This window comes from Malaya genurostris, chromosome 3 (genome assembly GCF_030247185.1).
Source record: "Malaya genurostris strain Urasoe2022 chromosome 3, Malgen_1.1, whole genome shotgun sequence".
NCBI lineage: Eukaryota > Metazoa > Arthropoda > Insecta > Diptera > Culicidae > Malaya > Malaya genurostris.
The window spans coordinates 236,086,625-236,108,270 of record NC_080572.1 but is presented as its reverse complement, the minus strand read 5'-3'; the positions used below and the strand labels follow the sequence as shown (position 1 = coordinate 236,108,270).

The 21,646-nt window shown below is 39.6% G+C and overlaps 1 protein-coding gene across 5 annotated transcripts in view; it reads left to right on the top strand.

Annotated features, from left to right (window-relative positions):
• The window catches only part of LOC131434713 (protein dead ringer), a 290,153-nt gene extending 281,396 nt beyond the window's left edge, over positions 1-8,757 (top strand). For 3 of the 5 annotated variants that reach the window (XM_058601750.1, XM_058601745.1, XM_058601746.1), the window contains exons 7-10: positions 4,481-4,607; positions 5,219-5,556; positions 5,616-6,577; positions 6,645-8,757. In XM_058601750.1, coding sequence (XP_058457733.1) covers positions 4,481-4,607; positions 5,219-5,556; positions 5,616-6,577; positions 6,645-7,069 — 1,852 coding nt within the window. In that variant the 3' untranslated portion in view covers positions 7,070-8,757. The remainder of the gene's footprint in view (positions 1-4,480; positions 4,608-5,218; positions 5,557-5,615; positions 6,578-6,644) is intronic. The other 2 variants (XM_058601749.1, XM_058601747.1) reach the window with 2 other exon arrangements.
• Positions 8,758-21,646: the final 12,889 nt, after the last annotated feature.

Sequence of the window (21,646 nt, the reverse complement as noted above, 5' to 3'; positions counted from 1 at the left end):
TAATAGTATAAGTGACGTAACCGACTAACCGCACATTTTGCATCGGCTGAATTTTCTCGATGATGACGCAACGAACTTCGATAAACTTATTTGAAAGCTAAACATAGGCAATTTGAACACTAATTTAAATGAGTCACAAAAAACATCCTCACAAATTTCTCTTCAAACCTTTATTATTTGATGACCTTTCAGAAACCGTATAAGATTAGTTTTTATCGATCTGTCATCTGGTAAATATCTATACTAGAAGGTTAACTAGTTTTTGACGAAAAAAAAATCATAACTTTTGAATGGTACCTTATATTGATAACCTTTGTCGAGAGAAATTGTGCGTAATAATGAGCTCAGTAAATCTACGGAAACCGACTTTCTCGTAGAACTGTTCACAAAAAGGTGATTTTTTGAGAGCCACTCTACCTTTACTCCGAAAATTTATGTAACTTGATCAAAATAAAATTTCTTACAACTTTACTGTGAAGTGCAATAATTTTTAATTTAAATTAGGAAAATTAGGATCCAGATTTAAGTCCAAGTATGGACCACCCTAATGATCTTCTACATCACAAGATGCGCCAGTGGAATACAAACAACTTTTGTGAAGATACTTAAAAAAATAATTAGTGAAAATATTTTTGTCTTGCTAAGTTCCCGTTTCGGACCACTGTGGATTGTGATCTCAAACACAATATATTGAAGATAAGAGTCCCGTCTCTGCGGTAACATTTTCACGGTCATCATTATAACAGATCGGCTGAAACGTTCGTATCGTTTCTATGAGAGGGCGCCACTAGAATTAAATCCATACCATTTTCAGTTAGTACCAGCCTTCAAAAGATACGTGTATAAATTTGACAGCTGTCTGATTATTAGTTTGTGAGATATTGCATTTTGAGTGAAGCTACTTTTGTTATTGTGAAAAAAAAATGGAAAAAAAGGAATTTCGTGTGTTGATGAAACACTACTTTTTGATGAAAAAAAGTGCCGCCGATACCAAAAAATGGCTTGATGAGTGTTATCCAGACTCTGCACCGGGCGAAGCAACAATTCGTAAGTGGTTTGCAAAATTTCGTACTGGTCATATGAGCACCGAAGACGATGAACGCAGTGGACGTCCAAAAGAGGCTGTTACCGATGAAAACGTGAAAAAAATCCACAAAATGATTTTCAATGACCGTAAAGTGAAGTTGATCGAGATAGCTGACACCCTAAAGATATCAAAGGAACGTGTTGGACATATTATTCACGAATATTTGGATATGAGAAAGCTTTGTGCAAAATGGGTGCCGCGTGAGCTCACAATTGATCAAAAACAACAAAGAAAAAACATGCTGAAATTGAACGAATTGGGCTTCGAATTGCTCCCTCATCCACCGTATTCTCCAGATTTGGCCCCCAGTGACTTTTTCCTGTTCTCAGACCTCAAGAGAATGCTCGCTGGTGAAAAATTTAGAAGCAATGAAGAGGTATTCGCTGAAACTGAGGCCTATTTTGAGGCAAAGGACAAATCGTACTACAAAAATGGTATCGAAAAGTTGGAAGATCGCTATAATCGCTGTATCGCCTCTGATGGCAATTATGTTGAATAATAAAAACGAATTTTGGCAAAAAAATGTGTATTTCTATTAAACGATACGAACTTTTCAGCCGAACTGTTATAGTTGCATTCACATGCCATTTTTTCAATCTCTTCTCGATCTGATCAAATTTAAAACTAGCTCAAGACGGCTCTACGTCTTAACAAGACTAAAACAAATCGTTGATTGTATTATTTATCTTTCCATACAAAATGTATAGGGTCCAGCCAGATACCATCAGTCAGACTGTGGGTAACGTTTCAAACTAACCGATTTTCATCCTTTTCGTCATTTCAAATTGCATAGATCGATAGCCAATAGAATCTTAGGAACCTACTCTGGATAGCCACATCTGTCAGACGCAGAGTTAATTAATTTCGCAATATCATAACATTCAAATCAATTCTTTCTGTTACTAACTAAGAAAGCGATTGCCACAAATCGAAATCGTTCTATTGATCAGCATGACGGGGAGACATGAGATAGGAACGTATGAGCAATTTTGGGAAATTCAATTGCCGTTAACGTGAAATTAATATTTCAAAAGCAACAAATGACAAAAAAGCCATCTTTCATTTCAAGTTTTGGAAAAATCATGATTAGAAAAAGTTCATTTCATTATCACTCGTGAAAAATCAGTTCAGAAGATTTTCTAAAAAAAAACTCAGTGACTGAAAAAAAAACACTTCCGAGATTTTCAATCATACACAAAACCCTGACATTCGAAATTAGCAAGTGTTTTTTTTGTGTCAGCGAAATTTGATGATGAATTTTCACCCACACAAATATCGCTAAAGAGATAATCGGAAAGGAGAAGAGTCCCCAATGATGATATTTCGATAATGAATTTTCACTACGCTTCAGTTCGACACTGAAGTGGTTCGTGCCAAATTTAATTATATTTTCATCAATAAAAAATCTCCGCTGAATAAATTCGCAACTGAATTGTAACTGAGCAATAATGAATGCGATGTTTTTCGATGCAACTTGGGTGATCAATATGGACAACAATATTTTTGTCCACGCATTCCAAATAGTAATTACAACAACGGAAAGTTGTTTCAATTCCAACTGGTTGATTACACGTAAGTATTTAGATTAAACCCAATTTAACGCTGTTTAGAATGAATTCTATTTACAAAAGTAACAGGAGCGCAGAATGTTGCATGTCTCAAACACACAACAGGCGCAGTATTTAAAAGGCGCATTTGAATTGGCGTAGCGATAACCTGCGCTGCGGTTATGATATTCAAACTAATTTGGGTATATCAGTTGCATAACGTGCTTTGTGATGGTATTGCTGAATAAATTCCGAATACATCACCACTATTGATCCACTTATCAACAGAGCATCAAATTGCATGAGATAAAAATTTATCATTTTTTTTGTTTCATTTTAACTACCTTACGCGCATTGAACATTTTAATGTCGTTTTAGCTTGAGAAAACGGAAACTAATCCAGAGTAGTTGAATCAAACAAACACTTTTAACGAAACGGTGTTGGTTTCGCAGTAAGCAAATCTGATATAAAAACCAGGTTCGAAACTGTCTCGATTTTCAGTTCATCTATGTTGAAACTAGGTTCGAAACTAGCTTCAAACGAACGGTTTGACAACAGTTAGGGTGGGAACTGGGTTAGGTTTGGCTTCAAGCGAAAACGACATAAGACAGGTTCATGTATTCTTCAAACGGGTTAAGATATAATGGCTGTGAAAATTATTTTCCGAAAATTCTTCTGTTCTAAAATCATATCTGATATATTCAATGTGTGAACTTTTTTCTTAAATATCATCGAGGAGAATGTTCGCCAGTGAACTTTTCACAACTTATTTTTTTTTTGAATTATTTTTAGTGAACTTTACTTCAGTGATTTAATAACCTCACTCTTCAAGGACCAACTGATGACCAAAGGAATTGTTTGCCTTTATTTTTTGGTTCTTTCGGAAAATATTCCGTATTGACAGTGTGCACTTAAATTGAGTTGTATGGTCCGAGATTGCCCAATGCAGAATGACAACTTTGTTTCGTTCGTATCCAAAGGGAGAACATCATTGATCGTACCATTTCACATTTCACACATTTTCCGTCCATCGATACCGAATCTAGAAGGAAAAAGGAAAAATTAACAAGCGTTCATTTACCCCCACGATGCGGTCTATTGCACGCCCATAGCTCATCTCAGCACACAATTATCCATTGCCAGTCGAATGAACCGCGGGGATGCGACGGCAAAGTCTTTCTTTTTTTTTTCACAATGTCCCGGTCGGTCGGTCGAGACTCGATTGCGCGGTGCGGTGCACCCAAGCCTGAGGAATCATTCCGATCTGCGTTTTCGCGCTTTGCTGGCTTAACAAGTTTGTTTGATGATTCTATTTGTTTGTTGTTTAATTTAATCATTATAAAAACGTGTTCTTCTCGATGCTGTTTTGCTTTGCACGCTGTTCTCGATGTTCTCTTCCCCCTGGCTCTCCGCCTGCGTAATCGTATTCCGCGCACGATTGCGGTGAATGTGTGCGGAGCCTCGGGAGACCCGCAACCCCTTTTGCCGTTGACGAGGTGACGGGAATGAGTGCATTTTCTTCGACAGCATCTCTCCTGATCGGACTCCGGCACCGGATTGAAGGGAGGTCGGCAGGCCGCAGCTGGAAGAGAGGGGGAAAATTAATAATTTATGAAAATGCATCACCTTCTCTGAGGTCCAACAGCAATCGAACGCGGGCCCCGCGCGTTCGATGCATGAAATGCGAGATGCTTCACTGAATGCTGGTGGGGTCCTCGTCGACCAACTGTTTGTTTTAGCAATTAGAACTGCAGCGATAGAACTGTTTTGTTGAAGTGAAGAAAAAACGCTCGTTTTAATATCTAACTTCTTTTTTTTTTATTTCTCATTCAACAACACAAACAGGTACATGAAGTATCTCTACCCGTACGAGTGCGAGAAGAAGAACCTCAGCACACCGGCAGAACTGCAGGCCGCAATCGACGGAAATCGACGCGAGGGACGACGCTCCAGCTACGGACAGTTTGATTCGGTGAGTCAATGCACTTTGAAGTTTAGCATTCTTATTTGGACTTTTCCTTCTGACATGACCAGACGATTTTGTTTTTATTATTTGATAAACTTACGCTTCAAGTGAACTGCTGTTTTCCGATTCTCTATGAAAATGTTCATCACGGTTGGCAACAATTTTTCAATCAGTGAAACACTGAAAGTACAGTTGCTCAAAGCGGATCGAGTCTGCACTGCTCATTACTACATTGATTTATGTGTACACATTGCCATAGCAACCCTTGAGCATCGTTCCCCCAATCCCCGTTGTCCGGCCGCTGCAAAAATCATCATCATCACCATCATCACGAGTAACAGCAAATCTCAGTTTCTGACTGACTGACTGACTGACTGATCGTTTGATTATTCATATTTTCATTCACTCATTCATTAATAAACGCCCTGTTGGCTAAACAAACAGGCAATAAAACTGCAAATCGATCTCGTGTTTTTGCGATCGTTTTCCGTTTGCTCGCACATTTACAAGCTTTTTCTTCCACCTTCTCATCTTTCTTTCGTTCTCTTTCTCTTTCTCTCACACAAAAACACACCACTCCTTCAATCGCTCGTTCGTTCGTGTACATCCCGGGACAGCCATCGGTTCAACGTTCGCCTATTCCACAGAGCATCCAGCAGATGTCCCCGCTATCGCTGGTCACCCATGTCAATCAGCAGCAGCATCACCGCCTCCTGGGGGCACCGAATGTCGGTCAGATGCCGAACATACTGCCGGCCGATTTCGAACAGCGCATGCTCGACTACATCAAACTGTTCCAGCCGAAGGAGATGAAACGAGAGCAAAGTCCGGACCAGATGACCCCACGGGATGCCCTCAATGCACTGGAGATGTCTCGCGTTGCGCTGTGGAACATGTACAACAACAATACGAGCCCACCGAACTCGCTCAACACAAGCCCACCGGAAATGCAGAGGTTGGTAGCTTTGGAACGCTAGCCGAAAATGTCACAGTTTACCATTATTCACTGACTAGTTTGTTTCATTTCAGGGAAGCCCTCAATCTGGCGGAATCACCTCCGCACCACATGTCGATCAAGCGCAAACAGGACCACCCGATGGACTTCACCGATCACTCCGGTGTCCGTGACTATCACAGTGGAATACCGCTGGCAAAACGTAGCAACAACAATTCAATTGCTGCCGTTGCAGCTGCCCAGTTGCAACAACAACAGCATCAGCAGCAGCAGCAGCAGCATCAATTGCATGGCCACAATCGCTCACTGACCCCACAGAAGTTGAATTTATCCTCGCACGACGAAGACGATGTCCATTCCGATGGAACACCAATCAATCTTCGCGGTGGAGAAAATGGTCTTCGTCACCACGACGAGGATATCATCGAGGACGAGGAAGAAGACGAGGATGAGGACATGACCATGGCTGATGATGCCCATCCGTTGGCGTTGAACAGAATTACCGAACATGCGGCTGCCCTGGCTGCCGCTCAGAGAGAACGCGAACAGGTCCAAGTCAATCATTTGGCAAGTTTGAATCTGAGTCTGTTGGAACGTGAACGGGAACGGTGTGACAGTGCGGACAAACTTAAACGTCAACAGCAGTTGCAATTGGAACAACTGCAGAGGGAACAGCTGCTACATCACCAGCAGCAACAGCAACAACAACAACAACAACAGCAGCTTCAGCGCGAACGTGAACGTGAACGTGACCGGGAATTGCAACGGGAACGGGAGCGAGAACTTCAGAAGCAACAACAGCAGCAAATCCAAATGCACCAGGAACATCAACAGCTACAGGAACAAACCCGTCAGAACGGCGATCGTCTCAGTGGAACGGAACTAGATAGTGGATGCAACAACACCAGCACCAGCAGTGACCACCAGAACCGATCCGGATCGATGCACGATACCTACAGTCCAGGTACTTCAGCGCCAACGGTCGGTCTCGTGGGTATGCAATTTAAGCTCATCAGCAGAGGTAAGTTTAGATTTCTTCCACCGAGTGATAAAAATGCATCGTTTTTTCTATCTCATCGCATATTTAGGTGACGCCTCCAAAGGAGACCAACAACTGGTGGTTTCAATGGAATTCAACGGTGTCCAGTACGAGGGTGTCCTATTCGCTAACCCTTCGACCGGCGCCAATTCCTCATCAGCAGCAGCATCCAGCAGTAGCAGTGCTAATATCAACCATGGTTCCAGCAACATCCCAACATCCTCCCCGCTTCTGGTGACGGCTACCGGTGGAATGCCGCTGGGTTCCCGGTCGTCATCATCGCCGGCCGGCAGTGTGAACAGTAACAGTTCCACCTCGGTTGCATCGCCCGGTGGATCGTCAATAATTTCACCGGCCAAAACCAACAGCTCCTCGATAGGTGCAGACGAGGCGCTGGCAGCGGTTGCCGGTCTCAATGTCCATCCACCACCGCCACCACCACCGGTGATTGCGCCGAGGCCGCTAGTTTCTTAAGCATGCATGCATTATTGGCCCTCTTTCGCTACCGGTCGGTAGCAAACTCTCGCAATCTTAAAACAATATTTTTTCGAGCTCTCGAATGTTGCATTTTTTGTGCTATTTAAAAAAATGTTTCTGTTCATAACGAAACCAACCGCTTGAAACTTTAGGTAATGATTAGTTTAAATTTTAGAGCAAAATGACTCAAATGTTTTGTCAGTGTAAAAGCATGTGCGGCTAGAAGTGATGCGATGCTAGGCCGAACCGCTAGGTGGCGATCGGTGACGGCGTGTTTTTGTCAATTGTCGCTGAGCTTTTGGGGGTTGGTGTCTCGGCTCATCATCCAATTCAGCAAACGACACGTCAACACACTGAGTAGAAAGGAATCACTTTTGAACCAAAAATTATTTTTAACTTGTTTTTATGAGAAAATGGTCTTAACCGAACAAATGGTAGCAGCTGTAGGCGAGGTGTATATGTGTGAAGCTTATTATAAATGGATAAGCTAGAACTAGCTTAGTAGCACCTAAACACATACACATACACATACACACATACGTGTAGGCAGTTAATGTTAGAGCAAAAAAAAAATGATGTGATTATTTTTACTTGATTTTAGACATAGACAGATAATTAATCGAGACTGTAGAAATGCAACGAATTTGGTTTTCCGTTCAACATTTGTCACAATGGTGTTTGTGTGCTAGAGCCTGGGCAAGCGTTTTGAAAACTTGCCGTATGTATGTATGTATGAATACAATTTTACCTACTTAACGAGAGGCAACCGATCAAACATAAACTCTCTTACGATTCACGATAGAAAAGGGTGAACATGGAAAAATGGTGAATTTAGAAGTTGGTCACTAACAGATGAACAATCAGTCATCGATATTTTAACTACTCAACCGCATGCGTAGATTAGAGCACCTCAGTTTCAGTTTGAGCTGAATGAATGAACAACGAAAAATTAAACTTACGAATGTTTTCCCTGTTATCAAGTGTATGCAATGGTTTCTCATTTTTTTTGTAAGAAACGTAAAATAACAACAAACAAACAAACAAAAAAAAACGAACACGAAAATATCTCTTGCAATATAAGTTAAGACAAATTCAAATCAATGACAAAAAAAACACACACAACAAAGTTTTAAAAACAAGAACAAAAGTGTGTATCATTAGGTTTTTTTTCCCCTATAGTATCACTAGTGAAGGTAGAGATGCATAGATTTTAGTTATGTGCTCTTTTGACTGTAGGTATTTTTATTATTTCCATGTTTATTATTATATTTTCTTATGAAACGACAAATGTTCAAGTAAACTATTTAAACTAAATCGATGATAGCCCTAGCAGTAGTAGAAGTTACAAGTTAGTGTTTAGCAGAAAAGACATGACCGCTTGCATACATCACAAAAGGAACCGCAGATTCATTCGGAATCGAAAGTCATTTCTACACACTTGGACACGCATATGCAAAACAAAAAAAACAAGAAAACCCACATGAACACCCAATAAGCTAGCTGTAATAATATTATGGTATATTGAAGAACAAAACATAATCGCTTTTATTCTGTCCCCAAACGGTTGCAAAATGATCCGTTACCTTTCCTACGCGTCGTAGGCGACGGTTACATCCTTTTTTTTATTTGAAATGTGGAACAATTTGATCTTTAATATAGAAAAATGTTTTAAAGTAAAAAACCCAGGGCCCGAAGAGTTTGTGGTCCGCTAGCAAATATCACAGCATCTTAGTTCTGCAAATGTTTTAAATGGTTGGCCTTATTTTAAATGTGGTAGGTTCTACTGGACGGTTGCGCATCACTCGGATGTGTACCTCATTTTAACCTGTTAAAAGGTCCCATCTGAGCTGTCCTTGACCGCTTTGGAACACGGCCAGACGAATAAGGAATCGTAGTGTGGTAAATGAGAGTGAGGAATATTCGAACCGAAGGATGTTGGACTTTGCTAGGAATATTTGCCCCAATTCTGTTCTTACGCAGAGCATTTTTTAGGAGTCTCGTCGCGAAAAGACGCTTGTCTGTGTATGTGTGCCATTCGTTCAAACATGACAAACATGTCAGTTTTCCAATCTGTTTCCCCGTTAGATACTGATCATATTAATAATGAACCGTTTTTCTTGGACAAAATAAGACAGTATCTGAACGACATATCTATATATGTATACACCCTCATTCTTGTTTACTTCCGTATCCGCAATACGACGAACGGGTACTTTCGAACGAATACGAATAAGCCATTCTTGTTTTCACTCGAATGAATTCGAACGCGACTCGTTTGCCACAAAATATTCAAATATAAGTAAACTTTTTAAAATAAATGCTAAGCCTTGATGTAATCAGTCCAATTCATGTGATTAACCATATGCGAAACGATAGAATGTATGCCATTTTAGTTTCAAACGAAACGTGTATTCGAACATCATTCGTACGAACGAAATGTCCCATTCCCGTTTACGGACGAATAGACGAAATGCCGTGGTTTCGATTCGTCAGTTTAATGTTGCGAATCAACCGTTCGAACACATTGAAAAAAGTTTAACCGATCTCTAACAAAATTATTTTCAAATCTAAAGGTGATTTGTAATCAAATCATAAATTTGTGTTTTGCATAAATCATTTAGAAAGCATAGCAGTATAGTAAAATGCTGTTTTTTCTGGGGAGCCTTTGAATATATGCGAGGTTCAATGTTTTTACGCATCAATTTTGCATCTATTAAGTACTTTATGGAAAATACGCCATGGGTAAACATGCTTTATTTTATATTAAATACATGAAATAAATACATGAAATAAATATGTAGGCTATCGAAAACATGACAAAATTGCAAGAAAAATGCAACATATTTTTCGAAGATACTACTGATCGGGCTGCTATTTCAAATGCTTTTTCTTACTTTGCACGAAGTTTAATTTGAAAATTTCATTTACCGACTTGAATAAAATTGGTCCTGAGTACGATATTTATTTATTATGTAGCATTCGTCACTTCCTTGATGCTTGGAATCTTCCTTAAAAAACTACCTGCGCTACCGATCCTTCTTTTGCACAGGAATCGCGTACGTACACGTTCGAGTGAAAACAAGAATGGCTTGTTCGCATTCGTTCGAAAGCATGTGTTCGTCGTATGGTCGATACGGACGTAAGCAAACATGATGATACAAAGGCCCTTATTCTGCGAGTCGAGTGAGGTGACTCGACAAATCTCACCTCGCTGTCACGTGACTGTAGTCACCCTATTCTACGAGTCGACTCGGGTGACGTGAGAGGTTCATTCCATGGTGAGTGAGAAGCTGTACCTCAAGCGACAAACGATTCATTTCCCAAACGTCAACACAATTGAAGAATCGCCTTTTGTGAGGTAAATAAATTATTTTTTTCGATTGAAACTTATTCAATGAAAATCTTTATATTTTTGCAGGATTTGTTATTTGCATGCGTTGTTCTAATATAAGAAATAATCTGAGTGCACTAATATAACAAATACGCTAATGCATGCTCGCGATAAATATTCCAGCATAGAAAATGATTTACAACACAGTTGAAATTTACCTAATGGGCCGTGGAAGCCGCTGATAGTTCCTGCCAAAATATATTTGATTAGTTTCCTTCATGAATTTGGTTACGATGGCCGGTACACTCGATTTTACTACGTGTTTCGATAAACTGATAGCCGGTGACGCGATGAAAAATTAAAAGAGCAAATTGTTGCAAAACACAACCGCACTAATTAGCGTATCAAGTTGATTGTCGTATGTTGGTGAAGTACGCTTCCGACGATTGCCAGGAGGTGTGTACGATATGATTTTGCTTGCAATTAAATATTGATTCTGACAGATCAAGCGGGAGTTGTAACCGATTTCGATAAGATAAATGCAGGTATTATTTAAGTTGACATGAAAAACTTCAGCCCAACTGTCTGAAAGCGGTTTACAAAAAAAGATTGCTTAATGCATTTTTAACACAAACAAAAAAATCTACTCCTAGATTCGGAAAGGTGAACGAACTTATGAATGATATAGGGCACAGCCGAACATCATTCGGTTAGACGAAATAATACTAATACTCTTGATATTAATAATCATAGAAAAGTATTCCAAAAATATTTATGAATAAAATGATAAGATCGTGAAGTAACATAGTGTACTGTTAAATTGAATGTAGATCAAAATGGTTTTTGATTCACTAGATCAATTGTATAATAAAATCACATTAGGACTCAATTTGCATGAATACTTTTGAATTGATTTCCACAAAAGTTGGATATCATGAAAAGTCTCATGGTTCAATATAGCCTGCTATTGTATCGCATCCGGATCTATGTACCGTTCTGAAAGACAATGTAAAAAAGTACTTTTTAATCTTAATATATCAATATCAAAGTACGCCTAGTTTGGATTCTCTGCGTCGTTTTTATGTGTGTGTCCAAATCTCACTATTGTGACTGAGAAAATTGAGTGACAATATTTGTCACACACACAGACATTTGCTCAGATCTTTGAGCTGAATCGAATGGTATATGGAATTTGGTTGAAAGGCCCATTTTCACATTGATTGTATAGCCCTTAAATATGTGAGAAAGGCAAAAATTATAAACCTGTAACCGCATCACCAGTTACTAAGTTATTCCGTACGTTATTACGACATATAAAGTTTACATAAAACAGTTGTCGATGAGTAACATGAGTTGTTTTTCAATGACCAATTAGAACTTTAGGTGTTTTATCATTAAAACATAAATTACAATTGACAATAATTATGCAGTGTATTTAAAAATTCAAAATAAAATTCATTGAATTCACCTCACACTTAAATTAACAATTATCATGGTATAAATTGTAAATTCTCTGCAATCTTGTTCTCAGTTTTCCTTCTCAAGCATGTGCATGTGATATAAAGTAGAAGTGTGAATTTAACACACATTTTAGTTGATAGGTTCAAACTTTTTTTTTATATTTTATTCTATTTTTGAATATAAATGGTAATCAATTTTTTTATTTCCGATATAGAACCCAAAATCTTTTTTAGAATCAAATCCTCATACGTTTTAGCATAAATCTTTTTCTTCAAAATATCTTTTCGTACTAGACCTACTGATATCGACTTTGAAATTTCAAAATTTCTGAGTCGGTTTTCAAAGTGATTACATAGCCATTCTGTATGAGAAAGGCAAAAATATACCAAACTTGACTATCACAAATAAGCGAACAAGGATAGTCAGGTATAACTACAAAGCTTATCAATAAAATTCAATGGCAATACATAATACATTCTATTTTGTTGGGACATTGCAAATAAAACAAAATTGAATTGATAGCCGTTTTTTATTCATAACAAAATGGGAATAGTTAATACTCCTCCTCTCAGAATATCCAGTCAAATATGTTATTTGACTTGAATTAGCCGATTTAGGCAAGCGATTCCGATCGAGCTCATATTTTGAGAATAGCTAGGAAGATTACCAATTTCTGTTTTTCTGCCTGAAAAAAAAAACAATTAAATCCTTTTCCGTACATCATTCACCTTTTTCTAGCAGAAATTTTGAAAATCTCGATTTTTCGTTTCTGCTGTCACTTAACTCACAGGTATCGACTCTAAAACTCACCCCTGGTGACTTTTGTCACCCATATTCGACTGCAGGAATACGGTGAGAGTTCATCCTGGTGACTTTTGTCACTTCATTCGACTGTCAGAATCGCGTGACTCGGATTACTCGACTTATCTCACCTTACTCGACTCGCAGAATAAGGGCCAGTATCTGAACGACATATCTATCTATCTATCTATATATATATAAAAATGCAGAGATCATTCTTTGTAATCGCATCACGTAAGAACGGATGGACGGATTGAGATGCTTTTTTTTTGTTTGATCAGTTTTTATCCCCACCGGGTTCGTACATCAAAAAAATTTGGAAAACTTACCGGAAAAGTGGGAAAAACCAATAAAGTTATTTTGTATGGAAAATGGAATGGAATACTAGATCGTTGGAAAATCGTTTGGCGCGCAACGAGTAGTTTTGGGTGGAGATTTTATATGCATGATTGATTCGTCATTTGGAAACACGTGCCTAATAGGGTATCAAAATCATTACTTGCCAATGACCTTATGGTGCACATGACTGTTTTAGCTATACCGTAAACAGTAGCATAAGTTCTAATATCATTTACCAGTATAAGTAGTTAGATGAATAATGTTGGCCATCGTGGGCGTGAGTTGAACAAATCAAATTATGTAACGATTTTTTTACGTATCAATGATAGGATTCTGCTGTTGAAATAATGAGTTCAGATGAAAACATTTTCTTTGAATTTAGCAAGCTGAAGTTTGTTCAACCGATTCGGGTGAGTTTTCAAGAGTGGTTTACTTCAAAACGGTCTGCTTAGGATGGTATTCATGACATTTGTAAGCTGCAGCCAAATCATTTCATTTTCCGAACATTGGATTACTTGACGAATTACCATATGCGAATCATGAATATCATATCTGAAGGAGAAATCATGGCATGTAAGTGTGGGCAGAACCACGGTACGCGAAAGCGGACAAATAGACCGAAAAAGGAACCGAGAAACAAGTCAAACACATTCGATATAACAAAAGGTTTAATTCACGTGTTTATTGTACAAAGTACTTCAGGATAATAAAAAGGAAAAACGTGGCATGTCTATGCGCTCTTGTTTTGTGTCGTTGAGGTTGGCAATCGTCTGCTGTTGGTAACGGTCAAGATGATTAAACGTGAAGGTGACGGGTTGTTATCTCCTACACTCCTCCTCAACTCGTGCTTCGAATCTACTTGACATCTGACACTCCGAGTTGTACTAGCAGTTGCCAAAACCTAGTAGCACCCAACGGTTTCGTCAGCGCATCGGCAGTCATTTTCTCCGACGGACAGTACAAAAGCTTCACTTCACCCTGATCACACAAATCTTTGATAAAGTGACGTCTTGTGTCGATGTGTTTAGAACGTTTTGTAGCCCGTTCTGCACTAGCGAAAATCAGGCAACTTTGATTATCTTCAAATACCGTAGTTGCCTCAAGCTGTTCCTCTCCAAGATCCAACATAAGCCTTCGCAACCAGATTAGTTCTTGGCATGTATCGCTTAGAGATGTATTCTGCCTCCATGGATGATAGGCTCACACAGGATTGTCGACGGCTGACCCATGCGATAGGGCCACTCCCAAAAAAGAAAACATATCCTGTTGTGGATCGCCGGCTGGCCAAGTCGCCTGCCCAATCGGCGTCCGAGTAACCGATGAGTTTCCATCCGTCATGGCCTGGTCCGTACTTCAGCTTAAGCGATTTTGTTCCCTTTAGGTATCTTACAACCCGCTTTGCAGCTTTCCAATCCTGATCCGTTGGTTCGCTTGCTTTCCGTTCAAGCAGCGACACACTGACGGCTACGTCCGGTCTAGCGTTAATTGATATGTATAAAAGTGCACCAACTAAGCTTCGGTACAGAGTTATATCCGCGAATGGTTTACTGTCACCAGTGGACCTAACATAACCAGCATCCATTGGTGTTTTCGATGCCTTGCAATCCTGTAGATTGAACTTCTTCACAAGTGCATCAATGTAACTTTCCAATCTCAAACTGTAAACTTCATTGTCAAGTTGAACATCGTAGCCCAAGAAATGCTTGACTGCTCCAAGATCCACTATGTCCAGTTTCTGCTTCAGCTCATGGAATACTTCATCAATCTTCATTTGGTCCACACACCCGACCAGTAGATCATCGACGTAAACGAGTAAGAAAATGGTGGTCTGCCCATCACGTCGAAAATACAGACAACTGTCGGATTTACATTGGGTGAAATCCATCTTGATGAGCACTGCATGGAGGGCACGGTTCCAACACCGCGCCGCTTGCTTGAGCCCGTAAATACTTCTTTTGAGCCTGCAAACAAACTCCTCTTTACCTGCTACAGTATATCCGGGGGCTTGACGCATGAAAATTTCTTCGTCCAGTTTTCCGTGTAAATAAGCCGTCCTGACATCAAAATGTCTAAGGCTCATTTTGTTCTTTCCGGCCACTGCCAGTAAAGCACGCAATGTCTCATGGCGTGTCACCGGTGCAAAAACATCCAAATAGTCCACACCGTAACGCTGAGTAAATCCCTGCACTACTAACCTTGCCTTATGTTTAACCGTGTCGCCGCATTCATTTCTCTTAAGCTTGAACACCCATCGTGACCCGATTGGCTTCTTTCCGTCTGGCAAAGGAACAAGCTCCCATGTAGAGTTCTTCTCGTGTGAGAGCATCTCAGCATCCATGGCGTCTTTCCACTCCTTCACTTGAAGTGCTTCACGATGATCTGTCGGTTCCTCGCACGAAGTTTGCACAACACCCACCACGTAGTCGTCAAATCTATGTGGTAAAACGCCCCTTGTTCGCCTTGTCGGTTGAGTCAAATCTTGCTCCTCCTGCATACGTGATCTATCGCATTCTCGGAAGGGTCCATCCGAACCTTCATCTGCGCTCGCGAAACCTTCAAATTCTGAATCACTATCTGCAGGACTATTTAGTGGAATTTCGATTTCATTTGTTGATTGTTTCAATGTAGTCGATTGTTCTTTCATCGGCATATCCGAATCATCTTCCAGTTCAATGAACGTTGCATCTCGACTTAAGGTAATGCGATTCGTAGAAGGGTTTAGAAAACGGTACCCTTTATGTTCCTCCGAGTACCCAACGAATCTCAGTTTTACCGCCTTGTGATCTAATTTGGAACGCTTAGCTTCTGGAATGTGTACATATGCTACGCATCCAAATACTCTAAGCTTCGATAAGTCCGGTTTACTGTTCGTCCACAACTCATACGGTGTTTTCTTTATCACCCGCGACGGTATACGATTTTGAATGTACGTTGCCGTCATCACAGCTTCGCCCCAGTACTGCTTGTCCATATTAGCGTCCGCCAGCATGCAGATCGCCATCTCTTGAAGTGAGCGGTTCTTGCGCTCAGCCACTCCATTCTGCTGTGGTGTATACGGGGTAGTGTACTGCGGTTTGATTCCCTCAACTTCATAAAATTTCCGCAAATCTCGGCTGATATATTCACCACCTCCGTCAGATCTTATAGCAACAGGCTTCCTTCCGATAAGTGTCTCACAACGTTTTACAAAATCCATAATTTTTCCAGTGGCCTCATTCTTGCTCTTTAGCAAGTAGACAGTGGTGAAACGGCTGAAGTCATCTATCATCGTCATAATGTATCGGTTTCCAGAAGGAGTCGTGGTTTCCATTGGTCCACACAAATCCGTGTGAATCAAATCGAGTTGTCGTGTCGCTTTCCGTTCAACCACCGGGGGAAATGGTTTCCTAGCAAATTTCCCCTTAAGACAACATTCACACGTATTGCGAACACCACAATCAGATAACTTGAAACCACTTACCAGATTCTCCACTTCCAAACGCCGTAAAACAGCAGGATCTCGATGACCCACACGGCGATGCCATGTATGCTGGCATTGCTCGTTATGCACACCTCGCACCTTCAGCGATCGCTGCTCAGTACGCAGTCGATAGAGATTGCCGATCTTATCGCCGACAACCACCGTCTTACCGGCAGAATTGCTTATAATACAATCCGTCGCACCAAATTTTACAACAAAACCTTTTGCTGCTAGCTGGCTCACCGAAATCAAACCACCATCTAGCTCAGGTACGTAGAGCACACTTTTCAGTGTGATTTCCACTCGGCCACCACGACCATCTTCACCAAAAACTACCCCATCGCCGATTCCATTTACTTTCGTTTTATTACCATCGGCCAGAGTCACTTTCGATTCTACACTCGAGCGTAATGAGTGGAAAAAAGCACGGTCGCTTGTCATATGCGCCGTAGCGCCACTGTCAATCACCCAACTAGCTAACATTGTATTTCCAGCCATAAAACACACCGCGTTACTCGTTTCTTGAGCTTGTTTCGCTTTTGGATTGACATCCTTTGATGCTCGCTTTTTATCGGCACCCGAAACAGAAACACCAATGTTATTCTTGGATAACCACTTCTTACACTGCACTTTCACATGCCCTGGTTGTTTACAGAAGAAACATCGCCGCTCCTGTTTACTGCCATCCGCATTCAATTTCATCGCCTTCACACTTTCCGGAAGGGATTCACTTTGCTGCTGCCGCTGCCGGAATTCATCCAACAGCCGAGTTTTTATGGAAACCACCGTCCAATCTGCATCAGCCCGGCATTGTAGGCTTTGCACCAAGCCCCGATATGATTGCGGAACACTTTTGAAAATCATTGCTATTTTTAGAGACTCTTCTAAATTCTGGCCTGCGGCGGTCAGTTTATCGAACAAATCCTCCATACTCGACAAATGTTTGTCCATATCGTCACACTCGGACATGTTCGCACCGCACAATCGAGTTAGGTAAAACACTACGGTTGACATTGTCGCCTTTTCGTGGTGCTCTTTAAGAGCATTCCACATTTCACGCGCACCATCGGCACCCTTCACGATTTTAAATTGGCTCTCTTCCAAAAATAAACCTATATTTGCACGAGCCTTTCGATCGCGAGTCAACCAATCCGCTCCTGGATTTTCCGGTTTGGCCAAATGAATAACATCCCATAGATCCTCCTTCTCGAGCAACCACTCCATCCGCTGTTTCCACGAACCCCAGTTGCTCAAACTTAACTTAGCAAAAGTAACTTTTGCACTATCAGCCATTTTGTCGATCGCATAAAATCTTACACCAGATTTATCACATGCGAATCCACGCCGAAAGCAAACACTACTGATTCTCTAAATTTTTCCGGTTACTCGCAGCCTGGGCCCATAACCTGTGGGCAGAACCACGGTACGCGAAAGCGGACAAATAGACCGAAAAAGGAACCGAGAAACAAGTCAAACACATTCGATATAACAAAAGGTTTAATTCACGTGTTTATTGTACAAAGTACTTCAGGATAATAAAAAGAAAAACCTTGCATGTCTATGCGCTCTTGTTTTGTGTCGTTGAGGTTGGCAATCGTCTGCTGTTGGTAACGGTCAAGATGATTAAACGTGAAGATGACGGGTTGTTATCTCCTACAGTAAGAACCATTAGTTGTGAGATCTGCTGTTTTATACATTGGCTTTAACGATAAGAAGAATACTGGTATAATCACTCCTCATGTTCACTCCGCTAAAACAAAATATTGATTCTCAGGACTGAATACTAAGCAAAACGATGTGGTGGCTCGACGAATGAGAGACCTTTTGATACAATTCTTGAACGAATCCAGCGTTCATGTCAAAGTTAATGGACACAATATTTAATAAAAGGGTAATTTGAACTTTCGAATTTCCAAGTATTTTTCATTTTATCGCTAATTCGTTAATCGAAAATTGATCCTGTCATTATTATGCTACGAACATTCATCAAACACGATTAAATAATATCACTAGCGGTGAAGCAGGTTATGGACAACCGTTCAAAATTAGTTTATTACTTTCGATAATCCCTAAGGATTTGCTATTAAATTTTTAAACATCTTCAGTACAAGTAAGTCTCAACATTCAATGACAAACAACAATTCCCGAGGGCTGCTTTTGGAAATTTGTGGGGTTAATTTAAATTATTTATCTTGGTCATCTCTTTTCCATCCATCTGTTAATTTGTTTACGCAGAAGAATGTAGAAACTTAGCTGTTGTAGGAGATCTGCACTATCAATTCGAGATTGGATTAAGTCCACGACGAAAACAGCTTTTTGTGTATCACGGCGGACAGATAGCAAATCGAAGTGTATAAGCCTACAACGATTTTCGTAGCTTGGATGATTCAATGGATCTCTCCAGGGCAGACGACGCAAAGCAAAACGAATGAACTTGCGCTGAACAGTTTCAATGCGCAGCTTATCAGTTTGGTAATATGGTGCCCAAACAACAACAACATACTCCAGTGTAGAACGAACTAGAGCGCAATATAACGATTTCAGGCAGTATATGTTATTGAAATTTTTTGAGATGCGAAAGATGAAACCTAGCATCTTTAATGCTTTAGAAAGGGTATATTCTAAGTGATCTTTGAAACTAAGTTTTGAATCCAATAACACTCTTAGATCCTTAATTGATGTCTCCCGTTTTAATGTAATCATACATGATCGTGGTTCGTTTACGAGAGAAGAAGATAACGGAGCATTTAGAAGCGATCAGGACCATTCTGTTGACGTTGCATCAGTTAGAAAATTCATTCAACTGTGACTGCAAGAAATTTGAGTCTTTCAGATCTTCGATGAGATGAAACAGCTTGAAATCGTCGGCGAATAATAGCTTCATGCATTGCAATGCGAAATTCAGATCATTTAGATATAGCAGAAATATGAATTGTCCTAGATGGCTTTCCTGAGAAACGCCAGAGCTCACGATGAATGATGGAGTAACGCAGTCGCCAATTTTCACACATATATCAGTACTAACATGCGATTAGAACATATCGTGCTATAGGTTTTTAATGTGGAACACATTTTTGTTTTCTATATATGAGTGCAAACTAGAAACTCAAGAAAAATACACGTAGAAATGTGGTCAGGTTTTGAACAATTACAGCTCAGTCTATTTTGTATCAATTATTAATATCATGTCACCATTTGATTGGAAATATTCCTACGTATAGATTTGAATGTTCATAGCCATGTATTTTTAATTGTATATCATTGAAATGTTGATTAATAACTAGCAGTGTCCTATGTTGTCTGCAAAAAATCTCCGGCATACCGGATTTCCATAGTAAACGGTTTTGAAGGAGTAAGCGATATATCAAAGGGAAAGCATCGCTCTGATTGGTCAATCGAATCAAAAGCGAAGCTGTTGGAAGCACGCGAATCTATAAATAGAAGCAAAATTATAGCTAACGTTTCAGTCCTACGCGTAGTATGCTAGAGGTAGGTTGTTGCTAGACAGCAAGACAAAAAGTGCCATAAAACGATTTGAAGCTTTAATTGCTATGCCCTGATCTTGTGTCATGAATGATTGGATGAAATTCCATGTTATGTCGTTTCGCCTGAGAAATTGACAATTACCCCAGAGTAAATTTCGAGTGCATAAGATTAATTTCTTATTTATATAAGATGAACTCGATTGATAATGAGAAAAAGTTTATCGCTTCAACCGAAATCGCAGAATGGTAGTAATGGTAGAAAAACGCTATAAAAATAACTACTTGCATACAAAACTTGAACACAAGCTTGGCGAAGAGAAGCTTAAATATCGATATCTGTATCGCAAGCATGCACAAACATATAATTGCATACATTTGGGCAATTGATGCAATTTCGTCGGCTAAAAAACAAATACAAATCATGACAAATAGAGTCTATATTCTGGGTTCGCGTGTTTGGTCTTGGTTCATAATAAAGACTAAGCAGACTCTCGTGCATTTGCGGATTCAAAAGTAGGACGATTGATTGAAAATGTCGATCATTAGAAATTTTGGTTGCCTTGTTCCACATCAATGGCTCGAACAACCCCATGGGGCTACCCATCCTAGTAGTTTTTAACGTTACGAAATATAATGCTCCACAGATCGAACAAGTTTTGTGATTTTACATCTTTTAAGATGCACATAAATGGAGCGTCGTATTTCACTCAAATTTATATCAAGAACATGTGAAATTATGTGATTTGAAAATTACATGGCTTGAAATCAAATAAAATAAAAAACAAAAGACCGTTCGCTAGAGCGCGACTTGAACCGAGCAACATTAGATAACAAAGCACGTTGACTGAACCACAGAAGCACATATCTGCATGATGAATAACTGTTACATATAAATCCATACAGTGGCACATGATAGACGAGTGCTAATTACAATCGGAGCCAGTAAAATTCTGTACGAATGGAATATTGCGTCATTTGACACATTAAGTAGTTATAAATTGTACTGTTTGTAGAATTATGTCACCTGTAAAATTCTTACTTACTTACTTTACTATGGGGTGCCTTTTCAAAATTTACCCTTAGAGAGAGTGATAAGTTTTTGATCGTGAATATCTCTTGTTGTATCTAACGAATCAACATAATTTTTGCTACATACCATCGGAAATATGATGACAATTTTATGATAAAATATTCAGTTGTGTGACATAATCTCAAATAATTCAAAATTAAACTTTTCTGAAATGTTTGGTATAAACGAGTATCAAAGAGGATAATTCAAAACGCGCGTTTGCCTTTCTCGTATTTTGAAAGCTCATAGCTCAGTGATCTGTGAAAGGATTTATATAATCTAACTACCAATAGAATCGAAATTTTTCAACTTAAGCGTGTATACAAAAAGCATTGAAGTATTTCAATAGTACACTATTGAAAAACCTGTCTCATTTGTCCCATGTCAACACCAGCCAATCTGAACGCGTTCTGATTAAGAGAACAAAATATCTGCTGCTGTACAACAAATTGTTCGAGAAAATGTTCCGAACAGTGTTTAATGTCGTAGTGAGTTCCACAATTTGGTCCTTCTGAAATTCAGGAATGAATCCCGTACAGCATCCGAATAGCTTCTTTCAATGAAATGCAAATTCGAAATTAAAAAAAAAGTACAGGTGTGTAATGCCAGAGACATAACTGGATGTCGT